This window comes from Salmo salar, chromosome ssa23, assembly GCF_905237065.1.
Source record: "Salmo salar chromosome ssa23, Ssal_v3.1, whole genome shotgun sequence".
Lineage (NCBI taxonomy): Eukaryota > Metazoa > Chordata > Actinopteri > Salmoniformes > Salmonidae > Salmo > Salmo salar.
This window is the reverse complement of record NC_059464.1, coordinates 41,493,755-41,518,326: the sequence shown is the minus strand read 5'-3', so window position 1 is coordinate 41,518,326 and position 24,572 is coordinate 41,493,755. Positions and strand designations below refer to the sequence as shown.

Sequence of the window (24,572 nt, the reverse complement as noted above, 5' to 3'; positions counted from 1 at the left end):
GGAACGGCACCTCCGTACCTTCAGGCTCTGATCAGGCCCTACACCCAAACAAGGGCACTGCGTTCATCCACTTCTGGCCTGCTGGCCCCCCTACCTCTGCGGAAGCACAGTTCCCGCTCAGCCCAGTCAAAACTGACACAGGAATGCCTGTGTCACCATGGTATCCATGTTGTGACATTGGAAAATAAATCCTTTACTCTCAATATGACCCATTTTGACCAACAATAGAATCCCTAGCATTTACTGAAGTCAATGTTGAAGATGTCAAACTAAGGCAATGGGATTCTAACCTTGTCATCTTCATCCTAGACTTCAGTGAACCTTCATCACAAAACAGTAAAACATATCAACAGCAGTGAGTGAGAGAATGATTGATTGAGGGGCATAGATACTCTAAGTATTACTGTATATGTGGCTCACCTTGTCCAAAATGAACTTGTTTAAGTAGGGCATGTAGCCCTGAGTAGAGACAGGGCCTTGGTCGTCATGTTTGAAGTGCTCTTCAAGGGCCACCGGGTCATGGGGGATCCTCATCACAGTGCACAAGTTATGCGAGAGCACCTGCAAAGACCAAAACCCCTCTTCTTATCAGGACGAGTTATATTAAATGCAGCAACATCGCCCAAACAGTATATATTTCTACTTAATGAAGGAGTTGAACACATCAGTCACTGGAAAGGTTTCTAGTCAACTACACGGTCCTGAAACTTTTTCACTTGAAGGCCCCCCTTCCAGCTTTTGGGAAACGTCAGACATTACAAGATGTCGTCAGGTGACTAACATCTACTACAAAATCTATGGGCTAAAAAACCTTGCTAAAAAACGTTAGCTGGCTGACATGGGCTAGTTGATCTGGACATTTCTGACTAGTTATAAATAGCTCTAAAATATGCAATGACTGACATGACAAGAGAAAAATTGATGATGCACTACCCAATTTCGAAATTGCACCTTGTGCAATCTACTATTACAACTATTAATTAATCACAAAGTATGTGACTTTACCCTGAATGATTTCAGCACTATGGCACTGATAAGTGTCCTTCTAACGAAACTAGACCATAAACAAGCTAAACACACAACTCAGCAAATATGCTGTTTAAATGTAAGGCTACTTAGACAAACACTTAACATTGCTTAAGTAGCTGTTATTGTAGGCATACATGAAGTGGATTATGAAGTATGCGCTATAGATTTAGACTCAGTAAACGTCCACAGGTGTGCCATAACAACAAGTTCCCTAACCATCCACAAGTACTTTACATAAACCGTTGACGTCTAACATGCACCGTGTCTGTGCGGTAGTAATAGGAAGGCAGACAATGATTTGGCCTAAAATGACATAATTCCAAATGCATCCTCGGCAATTAAGAAGGATCCATCCAAAATCAGATGGCCTTCACTTTGATGGCAACCTCTTATTAGGACGCTCAAAAACAGTTCCTGCGTGTAATTTTTTAATAATGAAGGGAACGACGTGCCTCGGGTTTGTTTGACAAACACACGATCTAGGTAAATAATTCCATACCTTTAACTGTGATTTGGACACTTTCCCACTTTTGTCCAGGTCCAACGCTGTGAACGCATGCCATATTGGCTTTAAAAGTTCGTCTCGAAGTGCCATTGAGCTTGCTGCTTGCGCGACTAAAAGTAGTTCGTGTAGCTGAACGTTTTTCCTCATACTAGGATACAATGAGACAGTCACGTGACAAGCTGCCAGACGCTTGTCCACGAATGTCAGCGCCTAGGGAAAGCACATTTTAGTTCTGCATTTCCTCATGGCATGTAGTCAAAATACACCTAGTAGATTATTCACATTGAACTAAATTGGTTACAATGTGCCAGGTGTGCGATAAGGGGGTAATACAGAGTCATGTAGGGCCTTATGTAATATGTGACATGAATTTGAAGACCAGCATGAATTTGATAAGAATTTATTAAAAGATAATGTACAGGCTATAAGAGAGTTAGAAACGGAGAACGTACAGAACAATGATTTTTTAATGCTACATAGGCAGGGTTGAAGCATAAGGTTGGAGGCTGTACATCTGTTTAATTTTGGCAAAGAAAACACTTTTTTAACCAGGTTTGATAGACACCATTTTCTTACATGTATTGCATGATCCATTTAAAATATATATATATATATATTGTGGATAGTTTAAACAAAAAAAATTGTGTTATGGTCCACAATTATAGTCCACCAAATATGATAATGGGTGCAATGATTTAAACTACTCTAATGGGAAAATGAAAAATCCATTACCCCTGTAGAACACAGACATGAATAGCAGCGGGTTATGTGGCAAGTTCCCCGTTGCTTCCAAAGTGCTCTTAAAAGCAATGTCTGACAGACCCTCGGATGCCTGGAATCAGGCATTAAGGTGCGCACATCTGTGGCCTGGTACGTTCACACACTGAGGGCTTCTCTGTGTCCCTCTCCATCAAAGAGCAAGGCTTTCAAGGAAGTGCATGGAGTACAGTGGAGAGCCTCTGCAATCTACTTAGACTTGTTTTGTTTTTGTCAGCCACAAGAAGGAAAAAAAAGGTACAGTAACTACCTTAAGGAATGCTTGGTCTCTGTCAAGAGACGTCCACTACCAGAATTACTGGTCAAATATGACAAGTCAGTACTAATTGAGTATGGCAAAGTCTAGTCTGTCTTGATCGAGTCTGACAAGAAAGGTCCACCCACAGCACCAATTTTAACAGTGAAAAGTCTCTGTGACCAGTGGAAATGGGGTCCATTTTCAGCACTCTTACTCAACAGAATACGTAGCTAGTCAGATTCCCTAGATATCAGTTTTCCAGTCCATGTTCCAACATCATTGGGGGGGGTCTGCATTTCAGTAAATGGTCAGGCTCATTGAGCGGTTCATCTTCTTGCCGATGAGTCTGGAGGTTTTGGGGTTGGGCTGAACAGTGGAGCGGGTCAGGACTCTGTCCGTGGACAGAACCTTCTCCTCAGCAGCAGCTTTGGCAATCTGGGCCAACTTCAGCTCCCTGGGGAAAGCAATGAAGAACAGTTAGACCAACCCTGAAAGAAACATTGCACCATGAGACAAACAGATGAAACCGAAAGTCCATACCATGAATCTCTAATTTACAAGCCCCACCTTTTCTACGCCTTCAATGTCACTTAGCTGTCAATTAATCAATTTATGTCACACTATGGGTAGGTTGGGTCACTAGTTGTACAATGTGCCAGAATGGAGAAATTGGTATACCCATGTAAAAGCATGAGCATCAACTAGCCAACCTCTGCCTTTAGTGTTGACAAAAACAGCCTTGGGGGGGGGGATCCTTGTTTCACTTGGTGTCAGTGCCATTCTGTACTTACTTCTGGAGCAGTGCATTCTTGAACTTCTCTGCATTGAGTTCCACACGGAGCTGGTCAGCACTCATTCTAGCTGCGGTCAACAGCACCGGGTGCTTGATGAGGTCAGAGGTGGACGGCCGCCGGGTGGGGTCAGGGTGGATCATCAGCTTCAGGGGAGAAAAAAATTATAAAGTTACCTCCTGAAAACTAGCAACTGTAAATAGCCTAACACCAGCCATTTGATGTTTGAGAGCACAATTCAAATGAACAGTACATCTTTCAATATCACACAGCTTTATCAGTCTGTCCTATAACAGGACAGTGAACATCACTGAATAGCAGTGGCATAGAATCATATATTTTCCAACTGTACCGTTATCTGGTTATAATGACAATTCTCAAATGCCCTTCTAGCCAATTAGAAACTAGTATTCAATAATGCTGTGGTATAAGCAAAGGTATAGGGTCAAGAGGAAAACGCTTTTAGAAAACCTTAAATTAAGCGGTCACAATTCAAAGGAAACGCTTATAGTAACATCAAGTTCTTACCTTCAGTAGACTCAAGAATTCCTGAGAGAGCACTTGTGGGATGGGTGGCAATTTTCCCTGACGGATCTCGTGCCACTTATCCCCATTGGTGGGCAGAGGCTCCGCCCCCGAGGCACTGATAACAGTCAGGGCCAGGGCAAAGATGTCCGCCTTCGTCAAGTTACTGTAGTCCTGAAAGAAAAGTTTGACGTGATTAGGAAAGTTGTAAAGAATCATTTGAATTACCCTGGATTTCTGAATAATAATAATAATAATAATAATAATACTTTAGCTGGGTCAAGGCAAGTTTCTAATGGAGAGAAAACTCACCTCTTGGAGGACTTCATTTGCCAGGAACCTGCTATCGCCTTCTTCAACTTGAGGATTGTTCACCCTCGTCACATGGCCAAGGTCACCTATTTTGTATACCACACTGGTTGCCAGTCCATCCTTTTCGTCCTCCTCTTCATCACATGCGTCTACACTGCACACCGTCTTGCGTGAGATAAAAATATTGCCTGAAAGAGACAATACACAAATTCATTTTTGTTGTCAATGACTAAGTAAAAACTAACACTTCAAACAAATTGCATTGGGGATGTGAATCAAGACGCCCTCCTGTTAAAAACTAAGCTGATACTTAAAAAAATTTTAAAAACAATTAAAAAAGTTCAAAAAGACCTGTGCTGGTTTCTCTCGTCTCCACTGTTAACTAAACATCCACTTCATTATTACAAATCCCATCTAACATTAAAGTTCATGCTTTTCAACCTGTCAGTGGTACTTACTAGGCTTGATGTCCATGTGGACCAGCGAGGATGAGTGGATGTACTTGAGGCCGCGAGTCACCTGCAGCAGCAGGTCCTTCAGCTCCAGCTCCGATAGGAAGCCGAGCCGCCGATAGTTCTCGGCCGTGACATCTGAGAGGGTGCCGCCATTGCAGTACTCGTTCTGGATGAGCATATGGTCATCCTCTGCCCAGGCTGAGTAGTAGCGAACCACATGGGGGTGCTGGCCCAGCACAGCATGGGCATACACCTCCCGAAGGGCGTTCTGCCTATGGGTGGAACACAGATGTAGTTAGATTAAACATTTCTTCAAGTTTGTTAACTGTGGTTAGGATAACTAACATTATTTATTATTTCAAGGACCGTTAGGGAATAGTATTTTATGTCTATTCTCAAGTCTTGTTGGAATACATGGTGACAGCAACAAAGGGAGGATGTCAGACTGGCTTCAGCAAGAGTACCCATACACAATATATACTGAACAAAAATATAAACTCAACACCTGTTGGTCCCATGTTTCATTAGCAGAAATAAAAGATCACAGAAATGTTCCATATGCACAAAAAGCTTATGTCTCTCAAATTTTGAGCACAAATGTGTTTGCCAAGATAAATCCATCCACCTCACAGGTGTGTCATATCAAGAAGCTGATTAAACAGCATGATCATTACACAGGTGCACCTTGTGATGGGGACAAAAGTCCACTAAAATGTGCAGTTTTGTCACAATACAATGTCAGATGTCTCACGTTGAGGGGGCTGATTCACAGGAATGTTCAACAGAGCTGTTGCAAGAGAATTGAATGTTAATTTCTCTACCAAAAGCCACCGCCAATGATGTTTTACAGAATTTTGCAGTACGTCCAACCGGCCTCACAACCGCAGACCACGACCGCCAAATTCGTCTTCTTTACCTGCGGGATTGTCTGAGGAGCGGGGGGGTGCTGGGCCTGGCTCCACAGTAGGTGGATCAGTATATTTAGAGCGTGCTACTGTTTCACAGATAGAAACTCCAACTTACTCATCCACAGAGCCTGCCAGGGGCTTCTTTGAGCGCTTGATAGCATAGATGCAGCCATCCAGTCTTTTGACACACTTGAAGACGGCCCCATACTCCCCGCAGCCGATCTTCTCCAGCTGGTGGAACTCAGAGGTGTACCTGGACTTCATATTACTCTCCATCAAGGTGATTCTCTGAGGATGGAGAGGAGGTTTAATAGAAAATCACAATAGTCTAACTAGTGTTATTTGGATTGTTATCATTATCTTATCCATCTAACTGGATATGTGTAGGTTAAGAGCTTTGCTGAATAACATGCCTGCAAGTGAACCAAGTTCCTCGCAATGCTATAAAGAAATCAGGATGGTTAGAAAATAACTACCTTTGGCGGAGGAATGATTTCTTCGGTTTCAGCGTCACTCGCCTCCATGTTCTCACCACAGGAGCTGAATAAAACGAGACAAAGAGTTTGTTAGCATACATTCCAACCACCAGAGGGCAGCACTGAGGCCTTCACACACACATGGCAGAGTTCATTAGTGACCATGACGGGTCTTGGTTTCCTGCCAGACTTTTGCCTTACTGATGCTTAGTCAACGGATTTAACGATTCCAGCTAGCAATAACAATGGGTTACAATCTGTGTGTACCGACATATGGACACATCCAGGTATCAAATGAAAGGACAAAAACATAAGTGATCAATTGTTGTCTGTTGTTATTGGACTAAGTTCAACTGTTTTAGATGATAGTCTAATACTAACTTATCTGGCAAAAATAAAGACAGGATAAATGAGTGACATACTCATTCCAGTGTGCCCTCTTCCTGTTGTTCTTCTGTTGAGTGGTAGACTGGATGAGAAGGGCTTCCGGGGTGAAGGGGTTGATGTTGACCAAAGGGGTCTGGCTTCTCCTGCCGTCTGGACCAGATTTTCCTGTAGAATCCACATTCCTGAAGAGAGCCACTCTCCTACTTGAGGACACTGAGCTGGCAGTTCTGGCTTTGTTCAGCAAACTCTGGGAATGAAAATATTCAAGACATGTTGAGACACTTAGACAGCAAACTATTATGATAACGTGAAATACCCTTAATGAACTGAAATATCACATGTATAAATAACTGAGTAAAGTTGAAGTGAAATGTTAGTGAAAATGTATACAAATATGCCTATCAATGCAAAATACTGATGTTGACAAGGATTCCAGAGCGGATAACGGAGGCATGTCCAGCCATGAAAAAGTCTTGACTTAGAATCAATGACTCAATTGGCTGACTGCTGGGTTATATAATTGTATACCACTACTGAAAATAGGTCATTGGGCGGTTACTATTATTCAACAAAAGCAACCTTTAAAAACATTTTAAAAAGTAAAGTTTCAATGAGTCACTAGGTCATGCTGCCAGCCTTTTGTACAGTATTACAAAAATGCCATACATCATTACTACGTCATAAATGATAGCTACACTGCATTAACTGTGTTGTCAAAACAATATTAGCCAATTGTTGGTATGTTACAGCTTGCAGGTTTTTCTGGATGAAATGGTCAAACCTTTGGTGTGTGTGGAGTATCAAAAAGGCGAAGTTTTCTGAAGGTTTTGTGTGGAGGTGTGTCGGGGCAGTCTGGAATAGGTGAGCTCGAGCCTTCCCCATCGTCCTGAATGTATGACCGCTCCGGTGAATTGCCGTACAACCGAGAGCTTTTCCGTGGTGACCGGGACCCCTTCGTGAAAATAACGCTACTAGGGGACTGAAGGTGAGACGGAGAACCGAATCCCTCTTCGTCCCATAGTTCCACATCACCGCGTTCCCCAGTCCGATTCAGAGGGCTGCTGTGTTCGAGTCGTTTAGCGACACTGTCCCGTAGCTCATGCATCGGAGAGTCCAGTTCTGTAAAGCCCGATTCTGCTCCTGTGCTGTTGTTGCCGTCCTCAATCGGGTCATCCTCTTCATCGCTCGGTGCAAACTGTAACTTCTGACGTATTGGTCGGGCGTTTGGTGATGAACTTCCATGCCGACGACGGCAACTGTAACTCTGCATTTTCATTTAAAACCAGGCTATCGCTTTTTCAAAAAAAAGTGGCTGTTTATAGCTAAAGGTGTAACGTTAACCAACTGTTAGCTAGCTAATCCGCGTAATTACTATGCAACTACTGTAGTATGTATATATCACCGTAAAATAAATTCATGTAGCTTGAAATATCAAGTCAGTCGGCTAGCCACGCAGCAAAGTTGACGCTGCTACCTAGCAAACGAGAAGTATGGCAAAAAGTCAAACTTCCTCCGAAATCTCCCTTACGTTCAGCGAACACTTTCTCTTGTTGACGGGTCGCAAATTGTAAAATACATCTCAAGCAAGTTTATGTTCATCTGATAAATTTGCTCGGAAGATGTGTCGCTAGCTATAGAGTTAGCTAACCAGCTACACGCCCCTGCCGTGGTCACTCCTACTAGCTACAGCCGAGTTAGCTTAGGTACCGGAAAATGGCTGTGGCGCACTGCAACCCCTTGTCCAGAACCCAGCGCGAATAGAAAAAACATACAATCCGTCGGGGTACCTAAAAAAAAAAAAAAAAATATCCCAACAACTCGCAATAAAATTACTTGGTTATCTTAAACGTTACAAACTAGAAAAGTGTATTTTCACAACAAATCATTAGCTAGCTATGTTTACATACATTGACCTAACGAAACTCAGAGCATCCTTATCAAGCGCATGGTGAAGGGCTTCCCGCGACCGTTGGTCAGATGATCTCCTCTTCAGCCAATTGGAGCGAATCATGCGCGTTTAAAAGATAGGCGTTCCAGTAGATGCTACGTCATTTACATTCTCTTTGATGAAACGTCAATTTGGCGCGAATGATCATCTTTCATCAAGTTCCTAGCGACGCAATCAAATTAAAAACCCGTTTAATAAGTATTTTTGGTGGTTACTTTCAAGGCCGAATTAAAAATAAAAATAAAAAATCTGAAATTAATTACATAAAAGTTTAATACCAGGCCATTATGAACTGATCGTAGACATACAAATTGCCCATATACATATGTATTTGCATGGATCTGCATGCAATAGGCTATTTGCATGAATAATCCTACATTATTGGAACTGATCTACCTTTCAAGTTTTATATGACTCATGTTTGGCATTAAAGATTACATTTTTTCAGTTTAATGTTTAGATATAGCTCTGCATCTTAATTTAATATTCTCATACACACCTTGTTGCCATAGGCTTTCAAGGCTTAATTTCAATAAGTCAGCAAGATAAAATGTTATAGATCATAAAAATATATATTTTTATGATCTCAAGATTGTGTCCACAACATTTAACTAATTGTGGTAGTTGTTCTATGCATGTCTCAATAAAACTGTAAGGTAATGGGACCAAGGGGTTCATGATGTTCGGTCTTTCTCTGTTCCCCAAACAAACTTTATGTACACAGTATATTGTGTGATCAATCATTTATTACAAAAAAAATGAGTTAGCTGTACATTGCAGTTGCACAATAGAAATAATCCTGTCCTCACCAATGGCTGAAGGAGCACATTAAATCCACATAGGACTCCAGTTATCAAAACATATATATATATACACACACACACACACAATTATTGTAGAATCTAGAAAATAGTTTAGACACAATTTCTTTTTTGCTATTAGTTAATTGTGGAGTTAATCATCCAATCCGGTGGTCTCGCCTTGCTGTATTCGCGACGCTATTCTGATGGCTTCTTCCAATGATGGTTGATCACTGAGCTAAAAAAAACAACAAAAAAACACCATATGTTATTACAAATTAAATTGTAATTTATATTTAGCACAAGTTTATTCCATTAATCTCCCCACCACTCAAACACACTACCATCTCATCAGTATTATTGCTCTTTTGTGTGATTAACAACCTTGACAGGGTGTTATACCACAGAAGGACTAGAGTGTTTTCATTTTCATTAGCATGACAAGAGGGCAGATCGAAGCAATCAATGGGTTAACAAGCCAGGACTTTGACTATTACAGAACCCCCTCAGGCAGAACAATGGCTTGCTTTGTTTAACACCTTGCAGCACTGAAGTGATATTAGTCCTAGGGAGCTTTGAGCTTCTGAATGATTAACTGTTATTGACTTGCTGGCTACATGATTTCAGTCTAATTTCTCACAACAAATGTTTTCATTATTATTAACCTAACAGGTGTTTATATAAAAAACAAACATTTCTGTGACCAAGTTTACTGTTGCAATTCATTTTGTTTACTACATATCAATGTTGACATTTTATTCAATGACCAAATGCCCCAAAACAGATACTGGGTGGAGCCTGGAGGGTACAAGTGGAAAGAAACACTTCGCCAAGGGGACTGGCTTCCTTCTGTACCTTGTGATAAGCTTCAGAATGTAGTAAATCATGTCAATTCTAGGTGTTTCGTGGAGTAACAGGAAATACATGTCCCAAATGGCACCCTCATATGTTGCACTACTTTTGACCAGAGCCCTGCTAAAAGAAGTGCACTATATAGGGAATAGGGTGCCATTTGGGACACATGCTGGTAAGCAACAAGCCACTCTGTGGGATCAGCCTACGCAGTAGTGGGCCACAGGGCTAGAGGCAGCTGTCCACTGGACCTGGATTGCATAGAAACCACAGTCCACACATCATGTGACCATAGGCCTCCTTTCAGTAAGACAGTTAGGTCAACACCAGAAATGGAGAGTGGCCACCACAACCCTTGGCACACAGCTCCTGCTAAACCCCAATCCAACCCCACCTACCCATCAAGTTCACCTGAGCGTTTAAACAGCAAAACACAGAGGTTGGGTGGGGAGGGATTAGCCAATGGCTAATAGCTCAGGTTTAATCTTTGCCGATTACTCTTTGTTTGGTCTGAAACTCATGCAAGTATCATCGACGGCAGAAATATCAGTTCAATGTGTTCTCATCCGGCAAAACTATGGGGAACAGTCAAACAGAACACAATTTAAGATGATACTGAAGGAATAGAGCAGGCGCTGTCCCCTTTTCCACATGGAATCTCCTCATTATATATATACACACACACTGCTAAAAAAAATAAAGGGAACACTTAAACAACACATCCTAGATCTGAATGAAATAAATAATCTTATTAAATACTTTTTTCTTTACATAGTTGAATGTGCTGACAACAAAATCACACAAAAATAATCAATGGAAATCCAATTTATCAACCCATGGAGGTCTAGATTTGGAGTCACACTCAAAATTAAAGTGGAAAACCACACTACAGGCTGATCCAACTTTGATGTAATGTCCTTAAAACAAGTCAAAATGAGGCTCAGTAGTGTGTGTGGCCTCCACGTGCCTGTATGGCCTCCCTACAACGCCTGGGCATGCTCCTGATGAGGTGGCAGATGGTCTCCTGAGGGATCTCCTCCCAGACCTGGACTAAAGCATCCGCCAACTCCGGGACAGTCTGTGGTGCAACGTGGCGTTGGTGGATGGAGCGAGACATGATGTCCCAGATGTGCTCAATTGGATTCAGGTCTGGGGAACGGGCGGGCCAGTCCATAGCATCAATGCCTTCCTCTTGCAGGAACTGCTGACATACTCCAGCCACATGAGGTCTAGCATTGTCTTGCATTAGGAGGAACCCAGGGCCAACCGTACCAGCATATAGTCTCACAAGGGGTCTGAGGATCTCATCTCGGTACCTAATGGCAGTCAGGCTACCTCTGGCGAGCACATGGAGGGCTGTGCAGGCCCCCCCAAAGAAATGCCACCCCACACCATGACTGACCCACTGCCAAACCGGTCATGCTGGAGGATGTTGCAGGCAGCAGAACGTTCTCCACGGAGTCTTCAGACACTGTCATGTCTGTCACGTGCTCAGTGTGAACCTGCTTTCATCTGTGAAGAGCACAGGGCGCCAGTGGCGAATTTGCCAATCTTGGTGTTCTCTGGCAAATGCCAAACGTCCTGCACGGTGTTGGGCTGTAAGCACAACCCCCACCTGTGGACGTCGGGCCCTCATACCACCCTCATGGAGTCTGTTTCTGACCGTTTGAGCAGACACATGCACATTTGTGGCCTGCTGGAGGTCATTTTGCAGGGCTCTGGCAGTGCTTCTCCTGCTCCTCCTTGCACAAAGGCGGAGGTAGCGGTCCTGCTGCTGGGTTGTTGCCTTCCTACGGCCTCCTCCGCGTCTCCTGATGTACTGGCCTGTCTCCTGGTAGCGCCTCCATGCTCTGGACACTACGCTGACAGACACAGCAAACCTTCTTGCCACAGCTCGCATTGATGTGCCATCCTGGATGAGCTGCACTACCTGAGCCACTTGTGTGGGTTGTAGACTCCGTCTCATGCTACCACTAGAGTGAAAGCTCCGCCAGCATTCAAAAGTGACCAAAACATCAGCCAGGAAGCATAGGAACTGAGAAGTGGTCTGTGATCCCCACCTGCAGAACCAGTCCTTTATTGGGGGTGTCTTGCTTATTGCCTATAATTTCCACCTGTTGTCTATTCCATTTGCACAACAGCATGTGAGATTTATTGTCAATCAGTGTTACTTCCTAAGTGAACAGTTTGATTTCACAGAAGTGTGATTGACTTGGAGTTACATTGTGTTGTTTAAGTATTCCCTTTATTTTTTTGAGCAGTGTATATATAAAAAATCAATTTCTACCTGCAACATCAGGTAATGTGAGAACCAAAGATTTGTATAACTAACCCAAGATAACTACTGGCTGTGGTCTTCCAATGGTAGCAAATTAATAATTGTGGGTAGAGCCAAGCTAGAGAGATTCTATTGGTGAGTTCTAGCATGTACATGTATATATCCATTACGTAACACCTATTCTGAAGTCCACACAGTGCAATTACTCAATTCACACTTGCACTCAATTTTTTTTTGTAGTTTTGGGAACAGAACACTGTATTGAGATCAAATGTTTAATGGATGAGAAAATTTGCAGAATGTTAGCCAAAATCCATCTCACTCAATCTTCTCCCTTTGCCAGCCACTGGGCTTCCCCTCGTCACCATATTTGGTAGCGAGTGGAAATGCCAACCGTATGCTTCAGGTTTATACATCATGTGAAACATCTGTGGTGTTACCTTCCATCTCCCAAAGCAAGTAGCTAGGTAACATGTTCACCAAGGCTGTGTTTACACAGCCATCTGAAGAACCCAATTCAGATAATATTCTGACTGACACTCAGTTTTACATGTGACCTATATCCGATTTGCGTATTCACACTGATGTAGCCTCTCAAACTGAGCAAAGATGCAACCCTACTTTCCTGTCACTGCTCCTTTAAATGTTGTGGTGGTTGTCATGGTAACAGCAGGTCATGTGAAATAAATATATATAAGCATCCAGACTGAGGTCACATTTGAAGTATCAGAATTGAGATTCACATACGAATGTACGTACACAGGCAGCCCAATTCTGATCTTTTTCCACTAATTGGTCTTTTGACCAATCAGATAAGCTCTTTTGCCAATAATTGGCCAAAGGTTCTGTGTAAACGCAGCCTCCATTTACACATTGGGGAAAAGATCAGATAGGTATCAGATTTGCCAATACACTAGAATTGGGGTAACTGTGTAAACGCAGCCTAACTAACATCCATAGGCTGCTCATTATGGCATACCTGTACAGCGATGTGAGTGCCATTGGAAGTAGCCAATAGGGTGACCGGGTGAGGGCTTGAAGACACCACCTGGTGCTCCTGTTCCTGGATAAAATCCACCTCCTCCACTGTCTGGAACGTGGTCATATCTGGGGTCATAATTTGCACCTGCAGAGGACAGAAATAACATTTGAAAAAAAAGAGAATACAGAGTATAAAATATAGTATGCAAAAATAAAGGACACAAAGACTTTGCTCCAAAGTGGGATTGATTAGGCCTGGAAACGTTTTGTCCCTTAAGTCAAAATAAATCCTGTATTTTGTGTGTTTATTATTGTAAATATTGTAGATTACATGTAATTATGCTGTAGTATGTTTTGTTGTTGGTCACTCATGTTTTGAAAATATGAAATAATGTTTGAAATAAAAAAGAAATCCCACATGTATTGGGAGTGTGTGGAATCTTTATTTTCTTTTTGCTGAAGGTATACTTGGTTTACCAACATCTACCCAGGAAAAATCATAGGTACATATATTTCTGTCTTTTCCTAGTACATAGAATGGACATTGGCAGTAGTGCAGATGGGCAGCAACCCGGAATATAAAAAATATAAAAATAACACCCAACTTTACGTAAAAATAATAATTATAACTAAACATTCTTTAATAATTGATAGATACCTGTCCCTCTGTGCCATCCGCTGTCACCATGGTGACAGAATGATGCCCTTGTGACATCAGCTCATGGGCTGGGATGGTGATGGTGGTACCTTCTTGTGTTACCATGGTAATTGTACCACCCATCGCTTGCAAATCCGCCTCAGAGATACTGACCTGAAGTATAACAACATCAGCTCGTTTTCCAACCGTCACAACATGCACTCATCAACATACATTTACGAATGGTATTTCTTAATTTCCTCTATAAAAGAGCTCTTGAAGAACAGTTCCTGTTATGCACCCAGCAATGCAATATTTAAGTTTAAAGATCATTCTTTCCAGCGAAAAGACACGAAAAGCAAAGAATAATATAAAATCCATCCATATGCAAGGGAGAGAAGGTGAGCCAATAGTAGGGGAAACACTGATGTGTGACATGGATGCTTACCTGCTGCGTCGTTCCATCCTGTGTGACTAGAGACACTTGGTGCTGTTGCCCTAGAACCTCTGGGGTCCCCACAGACACCTGTTCCGACCCGGAGTCCTCCACCTCCACTACAGATGTGTAGGTGACCTCGGGGTCATCAATGGCATCTGAATCAGACAGGGAAAACAGGGTCAAGCTTAGAAAACCACAGAATAAATGAATAGGGTCAGGTTTAATGTGATGACAGGTCGTCTGAGATTGAATGAGGGCCAATGAAAGTCATCTCCGTATCCAAGCAATCACTGCAATTTGTCAGTATTCAACATAATCTAAGAACTCAATGATTTCATCATTCACCATTTCTTCAGAAATATAGGTAAACTGCTATTCTGTCTGCTAGATGTCACAGCTGAGTATAGAGTGCAGTATTACTTTTCCCTCTCGTTTATGTGCACAGGCGTACACACAAACACTGACCTGTGGGTTGCTCAAAGTAGGCCTGCTGCTCCTCTTCGATGGGCTCCGTGTCGTTGTGCGCTGTGCGCTTGTGCATGGCCAGGGTGGAGATCTGTTTGTAGGTCTTCCCACAGTAGTTGCAGTTGTAGGGCTTGCAGGGCGTGTGGACCACATGGTGCTTGTACAGGCTGGAGTACTCCGTGAATCGCTTATCACACCCTGGCACGGTGCACACGTAAGGTTTCTCTCCTGGACACATGGACAGGTACAACACATTGTTATCATTGGGCAAAAAAATAACTCAGTCAAGGTATATTGTGATTGCTTCAAAAAAAGAACATGACATTTTGGTCCAAAAAGCCTCCATCAGACAGCTTCTTCCTATGTGGCCATGTAAATAACATGTAAAGAAGAAGCCTAGTATTTTGGTACATGCCTGTATGAATCCTCATGTGGTTCTTGTAGTTGGTGGCGCTGGCGAAGGATCGCCCGCAGCTGGGCTCAGCGCAGTAGTACGGCCGCTCTCCGGTGTGCGTGCGGATGTGAACCTTGCGGATGTTGGAGGTGGTGAACGACCGTCCGCAGCCCTCAACAGGACATTTGAATGGCTTCTCTCCTGAAAACAACACAAGGCAGGACAAATGAGAGTAAGACTACGTCTCAGAATGTAAATTAGACATAATGGGGGTTCGAGAGTGAGAAACATGAGATCTATCAATGGCCTATATTGAAAATAGCAACATGACCCCAACACAAGGCAGAGGAGACAGTGACAAAGAAAACTCAATAGGTGGAAGAATAAGTGGAACCCATCCTCTTCCTTGTACCAGTGCATTTCTACCGGGAGTGTATTGTACCAGTGCATTTCTACCGGGAGTGTATTGTACCAGTGCATTTCTACCAGGAGTGTATTGTACCAGTGCATTTCTACCGGGAGTGTATTGTACCAGTGCATTTCTACCGGGAGTGTATTGTACCAGTACATTTCTACCGGGAGTGTATTGTACCTGTGTGTGTCCGTGTGTGCTTCTGTAGGTCTCCGGATGTTTTGAAAGACTTGTGGCAGTTGATCTCCTGGCAGCGGTAAGGCTTTTCCCCGGTGTGTGTGCGCGAGTGACTCTTCAGCCCATACCCTGAAGAGGACAAAACAAGGTGCCAAACAACTTTAGTCTAGAGACAATTTAAACACAAAGAAGAAATCAGCAAGGTTGTATGACCCATGAGAAGAGTTAAAGCCCTCACAGTAGCTTGCTACCTGTAGCAAACTTCTTCCCACAGCCAATGTGGTCACATATATATGGCTTATCTCCAGTGTGGCATCTCTCGTGTACCTGTGGGAAACACAAACAAAGCTATATTACAGCAACAGTAAAAACAAACTACACACACACACACAAAATACTCTAGCTTTTATTAGAAGAATAACAAAGTATAAAACTGTCATTAGACAAAATATTTGACATAGAGAGGAGAATGGTATTGAGACAAACACAGGGCCTTGCCTTTAGATGGTGAGCAGTGGTGAAGAGTTTTCCACAGTCCTCGTGGTCACAGTGGAAGGACTTCTCCCCTACGTGTGAAACCCTTCCTGTCCTACCCTCTTGACCCTGGAGAACAATCTGAAGAGGAAACATTAGGTCCTCATGACAAACCAGGGTCTTGTTCATTAGCCACCAAACGGAAGAGACCGTACTAAAACACAGAGGATCTACCTGGACTTGTGGAGTAAGATGCGTACCTTTTTGTTTTCCATTGCAAAATGTTTTCAAAAGTTCTTTGTTGCGTGCCAGTTTAGGGTTAAAACAAAAATGTGAAACATCTGGGTGCGAGGGTTGAAAAACCCTGCTCTAATGAACATTATCCAGCAGAGTGACAGTACCTGCATGTGGATGCCATTATCAGTCTCCTCTCGGCCGAACAGCCCACTCTCTAAATTCTCCACCTAGCGAACAAGCAAATTAAATGAATCATCATATAGTGCTTCTGAATGAGACTCTCTTCACAGCAATACTGCAGCCCATAACCTTGAGTCCTCAAACTCTACTCTGGACCTCAAAGCCAGTTCCACTGCATACTTTCATTGTTCCCCTCTAATAAGGGACTGACTTAGACCTGGGACACCAGGTACGTGCAATTAAGTATCAGGTAGAAACAGAAAACCAGCAGACTCTGGACCTCGTAGGGTTAATTATCAGGTAGAAACAGAAAACCAGCAGACTCTGGACCTCGTAGGGTTAATTATCAGGTAGAAACAGAAAACCAGCAGACTCTGGACCTCGTAGGGTTAATTATCAGGTAGAAACAGAAAACCAGCAGACTCTGGACCTCGTAGGGTTAATTATCAGGTAGAAACAGAAAACCAGCAGACTCTGGACCTCGTAGGGTTAATTATCAGGTAGAAACAGAAAACCAGCAGACTCTGGACCTCGTAGGGTAACAGTTGGGTACCCCTGCCCTATAGTAACATGGAACATTCTCCACTCCAACCCAGCTTTAAAGTCTCCAGAAATAAGGGAAGGAACCAAATACTTTGTCAACCCAGTCTTTTCATGACCATGTTGCAAAGCAAATCAGAGGTGACATGTTTAGTATCCATGTCTATATGAATAAATCTATACTTCCCTCTATGGCTCTGGGTTTAGATTTCACACTACCTTGGTGGTGTACTGCTCCAGCACACTGATGGTCTCAGGGTCTATGCCCCCATCTGTCTGCAGGTTGGAGATGGTGCCGTCAGCCTGAATGGCCAGGATGGTGTTGGACTGGGGCATGTGCACCGTGTGATGGATGTACGCCGTGCTGCCGTCCTCCAACTGCACCGCCTGCAAACTACTCTGTTCATATGTCTCTGAGGAGGTATCAGAAGAAAGGTTAAACGTGACCAATGTGATGACCAATGTGACCCCTAGTCACTACTCCCCTAGGTATTCTTGTACAGCCGAGATTGAATTTGAGGCAAAAAATATCACATGGCCTAACAAAGAGAAAGGTGGCACTTCTATCCTATTGCTAATGATAAATAATTATACCTAAACCTAATGCCAATCCAAGAGAAGAAAGAGAGATCAGACAGAATCTGGCCTACATCCTTGATGAACAACATTTACCTTTGGGTGCATGAATGTAGGCTGTTGTTCCATCTTCTAGCTGGACAGCCTGTCCATCTTCAAGTTGCAAACTGTCTCCTCCTACAATATAAACATGCAATACAACATGGTAGTCTCTAGAAATGCATTATACACAAACGTCTGTCACCGAAACAGATGTTATCCAGGTTATACCTGAGAAGCACAGGTCAAAATCAAATGCTTCGTAAACAACAGGTGTAGACTAACAGTGAAATTGTTACTCATGGGCCCTTCCCAACAATGCAGAGTTGTAAGAGTCTGGTTCATATCCTTTACCTGATTTTGGCATGGACATATGCTGGACGTATGCAGCAGACCCATCCTCCAGTTGGATGACCTGTCCGTCCATTAGCTGTCCATCTGAAAAGGAAACTACTCCTCTCAATTAGACTGAACTCTAATCAGAGCTGTCACTGAGCCACAACATACTTGTCTCAGAAGCCCCTGCTAAGCACAGATCTAGGATTAGCTTACTCCCTTCCCTTATCTTTACCATAGAGGATAAGACCTTGTATTTTTACATAGAGAAAACTTGTGAGGCAAATGTGGAAATTTTTTGCTTTTCTCTCACCTCTGATAATGACATGAGAGTGATGCACGCTTACCTTTGGGGTCATGCTGTATGTATGCTGTGGAGCCATCGGCAAGGGTTACCGCCTGTAGACTCACTGTGTCCATATGATCGCCGTCTATATAGGATCATAACAGTCAGTATCAACGTACTCAACTAAGAGCTGGTCGAGACACGATAATAATTAGGGTGGTGCCCTTTTTCTACTAGGCAGTATGTTACTTTAATTAGGTCCCACATTGAGTTCTAAAACCCATCTACATATGTTGATATAGTGTAATTACAGTGTTGAGACATGTAGTAGTTATACTGTGGTAATATGGAAGCTATTTGCCTAACCCAGTCTTGGGATATTAACAAAGTACCAAGCTTGCTGTAGTATTTTACTCTGACCTGTAATACATACATCTAATTCTATTCTCTGACCACTTCCCATTAGTAATTGGTTTGACCTTTTGACCTCCCGTGTTGGGTTAGGACCCCAAGGGAGCTCACCTGCCACGGTCACTGCCTCGGCCAGACAGAGGGTCACCTGCTGGCCGTCTGCATCCTGGAACTCTGCCATCCCCTGGGAGTCACGGTTTATCTGGGCCAAGAGCATGTCTCAACCTACTCAAACAAACAGGACTAAAAATAAAAAATAAATCATGATTCAGGATGTTGTCGCTGGTTCTGAATTTGGAGAACAGAATTTGAAAACTTAAATCTGAGAAGTTGAATACATGAAACTTTGGTCAATTTGAAATTATAAACTTGATACACAGACAAAATTTAAATATCTACCATGTTGAAACAGAATATATAAATATTGAATTTTCAATTAAAATGAATTTAAAACAATGCAACGCTCAATTCAGTTTCAAATCATGAAATACAAGTTATATTTAATAATGAAATTATTTAATTTGTGCATTAAAAAAAAGGGGCCTCACAATCACGTCACTCTTATTTTTTTGCATTCAAATTGCCGTATTTAAAAATGCAATTGCCTGCCCATACCATAACCCCAACATGGAGCGCTACGTCAGCAAACCACTCGCCCACACGACACCATACACGTGGTCTGCGGTTGTGAGGCCGGTTAGACGTACTTACAAATTCTCTAAAAAGACATTGCATGCGGCTTATGGTAGAGAAATGAAAAATGTTTTATTTGATACATTAGGATCCCCATTAGCCGACTCCAATGGCAACAGTCTTACTGGGGTACGACAACAACAAAAATACATTACAGACAAAAAGACTTCACAATTTACATACATTGAAAAACATGAACATGTAGTGTGTGTATGCATCTATCAGTTACACATACATGTCAGTACATAGACACAACAAGTAGATCACATGGGGGAGAGGCGTTGTGCTGTGAGGAGTTGCTTTATTTGTTTTTTGAAACCAGGTTTCCTGTTCCCTTGCACTATATAAGATGGAAGGGAGTTCCATGCACTAACGACTCTGTATAATACTTACTGTATGTTTCCTTGAATTTGTTCTGGACCTGGGGACTGTGAAAAGACCCCTGGTGGCATGTCTGGTGTGGTGTGTATGTCAGTGCTGTGTGTAAGTTGACTATGCAAAAAATTTGGAATTTCCAGCACATTAATGTTTCTTATAAAACGAGAGGTGACGCGGTCTTTCCTCAACTCTTACCCAAGAGAGACTGGAATGCATAGTATTAATATTAGTTTTCCAATTACAATGAAGAGCAAGACATGTGGCTCTGTTCTAGGCCAGCTGCAGCTTAACTAGGTCTTTCTTCGCAACACATGACCATATGACTTGACAATAAAGATACAAATAAAGCCTGCAGGACTTGCTTTGTGGAGTGTGGTGTCAAAAAAGCAGAGCCTCTCCCCGTCTTTACAACCATTGAATCTATATGTTTTGACAATGACAGTTTACAATCTAAGGTAACGCCAAGTAATTTAGTCTCCTCAACGTGTTCAACAGCCACACCATTCATTACCAGATTCAGCTAAGTTCTAGAACTTAAGGAATAACTTGTACCAAAAACAATGCTCTTAGTAGAGATGTTCAAGACTAGTGTATTATTAGCATTAACATTCAATTCTCTGGCAACAGTTCTGGTGGACATTCCTGCAGACATCCGTGGCATTGTGTTGTGACAAAACTGCACATTTTAGAGAGTGGCCTTTTGTTCCCAGCACAAGATGCACATGTGTGTAATTATCATGTTTCATCAGCTTCTTGATATGCCACACCTGTCAGGTGGATGGATTATCTTGGCAAAGGAGAAATCCTCACTAACAGGGATATAAACAAATTTGTGCACAGAATGAGAGATAAGCTTTTTGTGCATATGTAAAATTCCGGGATCTTTTATTTCAGCTACTGAAACATGGGACCAACACTTTACATGTTGCGTTTATATTTTTGTTCAGCGTACTGTGTGCTAGATGCCTTGCTTAAGATTGATGTTAAAAAAAAAAAATCCACTGTGGCTGATATGCTGGATCCATTTTTGCTGCAGCTCTCTGCCACCCCGATTGATGAATCATTAACCCATATTTTCAACCTGACGATTATATCTGGTACTATCCCCAAGGTTTGGAAGGCGGCCCATGTACTCCACCTTCACAAAGGTGGTGACCCTTGTGACCTAAATAATTATTAAATTGCCCTGCTCTTAAAATGTTCTTGCTTAGCTAAAATATTTGAATCCTTGATTAATTCTCAGCTAAGATCTTTCCTATCTTGAAATGTAAATCAGTCTGCATCCCTAGTTATGGGGCAGCAGGTAGCCTAGTGGTTAAAGCGTTGGACTAGTAACCGAAAGGTTGCAAGATCAAATCTGTCATTCTGCCCCTGAACAAGGCAGTTAAGCCACTGTTCCTAGGCTGTCATTGAAAATAAGAATTTGTTCTTAACTGACTTGCCTAGTTAAATAAAGGTAAAATAAAAAAATGATGTGGTTAACTGTATGGAAAAAAGGCAACATTGACAAGTCAATGAAGAGGGCAGCACAAAGGCTTTTGATACGGTTGATCGCAAATTCAAAGGCAGTCCTAAAATTGGCCTAGACCAGGCTGCATGTAAATGGTTTAACAATTACTTGACAGATACACAATGAGGTCTATCGATGGTGTTAAATCAGGTTTCCTGGATATTACAAAAGGTGTCACGCTGGTGTCAATTCTGGGTCCTGTACTTTTTACTGCTTAAATGAACAATATCCACTTGTCTGTAAAAAATAAAAAATAACCTGCACTTGTATGCCGATGATACTGTTGTGTATGCTATTGCCCCCACAGGTGACCAGGCTCTATAGTCTGCCCGCATTGTACTACAGAAAAACTTTATAGACCTGAAAATAGTACTGAATGCAGGTAAAACTAAGTATGTGTTGTTCTCTAGAGCACATAAAAATAACTGGTGATGATTTAAGCTTATGTACTTTGGATGGTGTCCATATTGATTGTGTCCTTGCTTAGAAATATCTGGACATCCGGATAGATGAAATGCTGCCTTTTAAAAAGAATATTGATGAGTTAGTTAAGAAGCTGAGAATAAAAATGGGCTTCTTCTATAGAAATAGGTCCTGCCCCTCGCTAAATATTAGAAAGCAGATTATTCAGTCAACGTTCCTATCGGTCCTAGACTGTGAATGTGTTTGTTTTTTATGACAGTGTTTTTCTTTCGGCTTGCACTTTGTATTTACATTGATGTGTGTATTTTCTGCTATTCAGGGCTCATCTGTAAAAGAGACCTTGGTCAAATCTGTAAAAGAGACCTTAGTCACAGTATGACTCCCTGTTAAAATAAAAAGGTTAAATAAAATACAAAAAAAATATCTGGGGCGAAAAGACAGCCATTGAAACTGTATACACAAAACATGACGATGCCTTTAAATTATGTAGGCAACGCCACGCACATTTAAGTTACATTCCAAACAGTCCCTTTACAAGTCAGAATGTTGCATACACTTCATTTGAACTTTCTCTGCCAATAATCCATGTTGTTGGTCTTTCACTTGGTTGACATTTTAGACAAAACATCCCCAGGAAAGTGTTATTTACCCAACTTCAAAATGCTGGTCTCGGTGTGTGGCAATAAAGATGTTTGCTTGTGACCAAAGGCGTGTGCACAAGATGGAAGAACATGCACACGACACATGCATGTAAGCAAAATCTGCAGCTGTTCACATGGTTTTGCACATGTACCAGGTGATATCAAGTTCAACGGCAGTATCGGTCTTATGATACTGATATTTTCTCGCCACAGATGGAACTTTAGTTTCTACCGTTGTAGTTAGAGCGGTAGGCCTACTCCATCTATCTAGTGGTCTTATCAGGGACAACAGTTGTTGACAACTGTAGCATGGTAGCTAAGCCTAACCCTTTTCCTAACTAACCCACTATGCTAATTTAATTCACCTAACCTACTGCGTTAGTTCTCCTAACCTGCCAAGTTAATTATTTTAACCTGTTATGTAAACAACCCCTGGCAATAAATGATCAGTATCCTGAGGGGCGCAGCGGTCTAAGGCACTGTATCTCAGTGCAAGAGGTGTCACTACATTCCCTGGTTCGAATCTAGGCTGTATCACATCCAGCCGTGATTGGGCGGCACAAAATTGGCCCAGCCTCGTCATTGTAAATCAGAATTTTCTCTTAACTGACTTACCTAGTTAAATAAAGGTTCAATGTAAAAGAATAATAATCAACACACCAGATCTAAAAAGTCAGGTAAGCAATACGTCACTGTGGATGTGTCTCAAAGACCAACCACACATACAACCTGCAACTGAGTAAGTGCAAATGTTATTTTATTCAGCATTCTGGCTTGTAAAGAAAACGTAGACGACTTTGAATTGCTATGTATATTAAGTATTGGTATACAAGTTTGATTTATTAGGCAACATACACTAACTTTATTTGGTAAAATGACTTGCAAGCTAGAGACAGACGCGTTGTTACAAATGTTGCAACTTCTAAACTGGCATGTGCCAGAGCAGGACAGCTAGGAAAGTTTTTCCCAACCAGTACTAGGACCACTGAGGGTGTTTGACCTATCCTCAGCGGGTACTTCGACATGAATCCATAGGCCTACTGGTAAAATGCACATGAGGGAATACTCCAGGCAGAGAAAAATTAAGTTGGTGGTACAGTAAACGAAAAACGTTGGGAACAACTGAGTTAGAAGACTGCACACGAGTTAACGATACATAAAGCTAATCTGTGTTAACACAAACCGCAATTCCTCAAGTGATAGCCTAGCCTAAATTTGTTGAATTGGAGTTTCCCCAATAGGCTACATTGACTAATGTTACACAGCCAGCAGTGTAGCCTAACAATAATTCGTCGTTTCATAGCAAGTGGGTTGCACACGTAGCTGATAACGCACTTAGGCAACAACACAATCTATTGGCTAGCTAATTAATGTTAAGAATGATTGTTCTTTGACATTCAATTTTATTGTAAAGCAGGTTTCTCCCGTCCCTCATTTACAGTCCCTGTTGTAGTTCTTCTCAGAGATGGCTGTGGGAATAATGCACACTGGGTAAAAAACCAATTTATATACTAACCTCCGCAATTTTCCAACAATCCCTCCGTTCGACCACCATGCATCAGTGCAGGAAACGTTATGAGAGCATTTGCACCCGGGAACATGTATGAAGAAAAGCCGTCGCAACAAAGACCAACCCCAACTGAATTACCACCATTCTATTGGTTGTCTAGAACTTAATGATGGTCTTTCCATTGGCCACATACCAGCTAAACGTCACAATTTCAGGTAATATTTTCACTATACACGTTCATGGGCCCCTAGCAGGCGCCATTATGTGTATTGTTTGTGGCGTTTGACTATAAATGTTATTTTTTTAACGTTACAAAACGGTTGACGCGTTGCATTTTACGTAACATGTAACTAGATCGTTCTGAGCCCTTCTAATTTCTGTCTTATGTCATACATCTGAGATCAAATTTGTCTGTAAATGTTCCATGTAAACAACATTTACTGGGAAATGTCGGGCATCCATGTTGAAAACAAGGTTGTGTGGGAAAAAAATGGGGGTATGTGGGCAATGCAGTGAACTGAGCTCATGATGGCTGAGTATTGATGCAGACAT

At 42.1% G+C, this 24,572-nt stretch overlaps 3 protein-coding genes across 4 annotated transcripts in view; all 3 read right to left on the bottom strand.

Moving 5' to 3' along the window:
• LOC106584609 (switch-associated protein 70) overlaps window positions 1-1,732 on the bottom strand; it is a 29,817-nt gene extending 28,085 nt beyond the window's left edge. Inside the window, exons 1-2 of the mRNA XM_014170082.2 lie at window positions 1,529-1,732; window positions 421-561 (exon numbers count right to left, since the gene is read on the bottom strand). Of these exons, the coding sequence (XP_014025557.2) occupies window positions 421-561; window positions 1,529-1,681 (294 nt within the window). The 5' untranslated portion in view covers window positions 1,682-1,732. The remainder of the gene's footprint in view (window positions 1-420; window positions 562-1,528) is intronic.
• A 186-nt stretch (window positions 1,733-1,918) lies between these two features.
• Window positions 1,919-8,586, bottom strand: LOC106584610 (wee1-like protein kinase 1-A). Its single transcript, XM_014170083.2, has 9 exons — window positions 7,185-8,586; window positions 6,439-6,650; window positions 6,017-6,080; window positions 5,656-5,828; window positions 4,636-4,904; window positions 4,178-4,365; window positions 3,869-4,039; window positions 3,341-3,486; window positions 1,919-3,003 (listed from the first exon to the last, which is right to left on the bottom strand). Exons 1-9 carry the CDS (start codon window positions 7,677-7,679, stop codon window positions 2,847-2,849), a joined length of 1,875 nt encoding a protein of 624 aa, XP_014025558.1. The 5' UTR covers window positions 7,680-8,586; the 3' UTR covers window positions 1,919-2,846.
• Window positions 8,587-9,079: 493 nt separating this feature from the next.
• On the bottom strand, window positions 9,080-24,146 carry znf143b (zinc finger protein 143b). 2 transcript variants are annotated; one of them, XM_014170084.2, is made up of 16 exons: window positions 24,027-24,146; window positions 18,977-19,108; window positions 18,516-18,599; window positions 18,187-18,282; window positions 17,890-17,970; window positions 17,437-17,630; window positions 16,662-16,724; window positions 16,285-16,401; window positions 16,038-16,113; window positions 15,790-15,915; window positions 15,219-15,398; window positions 14,804-15,031; window positions 14,348-14,493; window positions 13,921-14,073; window positions 13,261-13,407; window positions 9,080-9,389 (listed from the first exon to the last, which is right to left on the bottom strand). In XM_014170084.2, exons 2-16 carry the CDS (start codon window positions 19,080-19,082, stop codon window positions 9,306-9,308), a joined length of 1,881 nt encoding a protein of 626 aa, XP_014025559.1. In that variant the 5' UTR covers window positions 19,083-19,108; window positions 24,027-24,146; the 3' UTR covers window positions 9,080-9,305. The 2 variants fall into 2 exon arrangements, with proteins under 2 accessions (XP_014025559.1, XP_014025560.1); XM_014170085.2 differs by having other exon boundaries at window positions 18,977-19,090; window positions 24,027-24,097.
• Between the last annotated feature and the right edge of the window lie 426 nt (window positions 24,147-24,572).

What these genes read in the sequence shown, in the direction of transcription:
- LOC106584610 (XM_014170083.2), bottom strand. Translation starts at nt 7,679, where the DNA reads ATGAAAATGCAGAGTTACAGTTGCCGTCGTCGGCATGGAAGTTCATCA. An exon ending in AAGAGGGCACACTGGAATGA is followed by an intron (nt 6,081 to 6,438) that starts GTATGTCACTCA and finishes CGTTTTATTCAG; the next exon opens with CTCCTGTGGTGAGAACATGG. An exon ending in CAAATGAAGTCCTCCAAGAG is followed by an intron (nt 4,040 to 4,177) that starts GTGAGTTTTCTC and finishes CTTTTCTTTCAG; the next exon opens with GACTACAGTAACTTGACGAA.
- znf143b (XM_014170084.2), bottom strand. Translation starts at nt 19,082, where the DNA reads ATGCTCTTGGCCCAGATAAACCGTGACTCCCAGGGGATGGCAGAGTTC. An exon ending in TGGAGCAGTACACCACCAAG is followed by an intron (nt 16,725 to 17,436) that starts GTAGTGTGAAAT and finishes CTTGTTCGCTAG; the next exon opens with GTGGAGAATTTAGAGAGTGG. An exon ending in ATAATGGCATCCACATGCAG is followed by an intron (nt 16,402 to 16,661) that starts GTACTGTCACTC and finishes TTTCCTCTTCAG; the next exon opens with ATTGTTCTCCAGGGTCAAGA.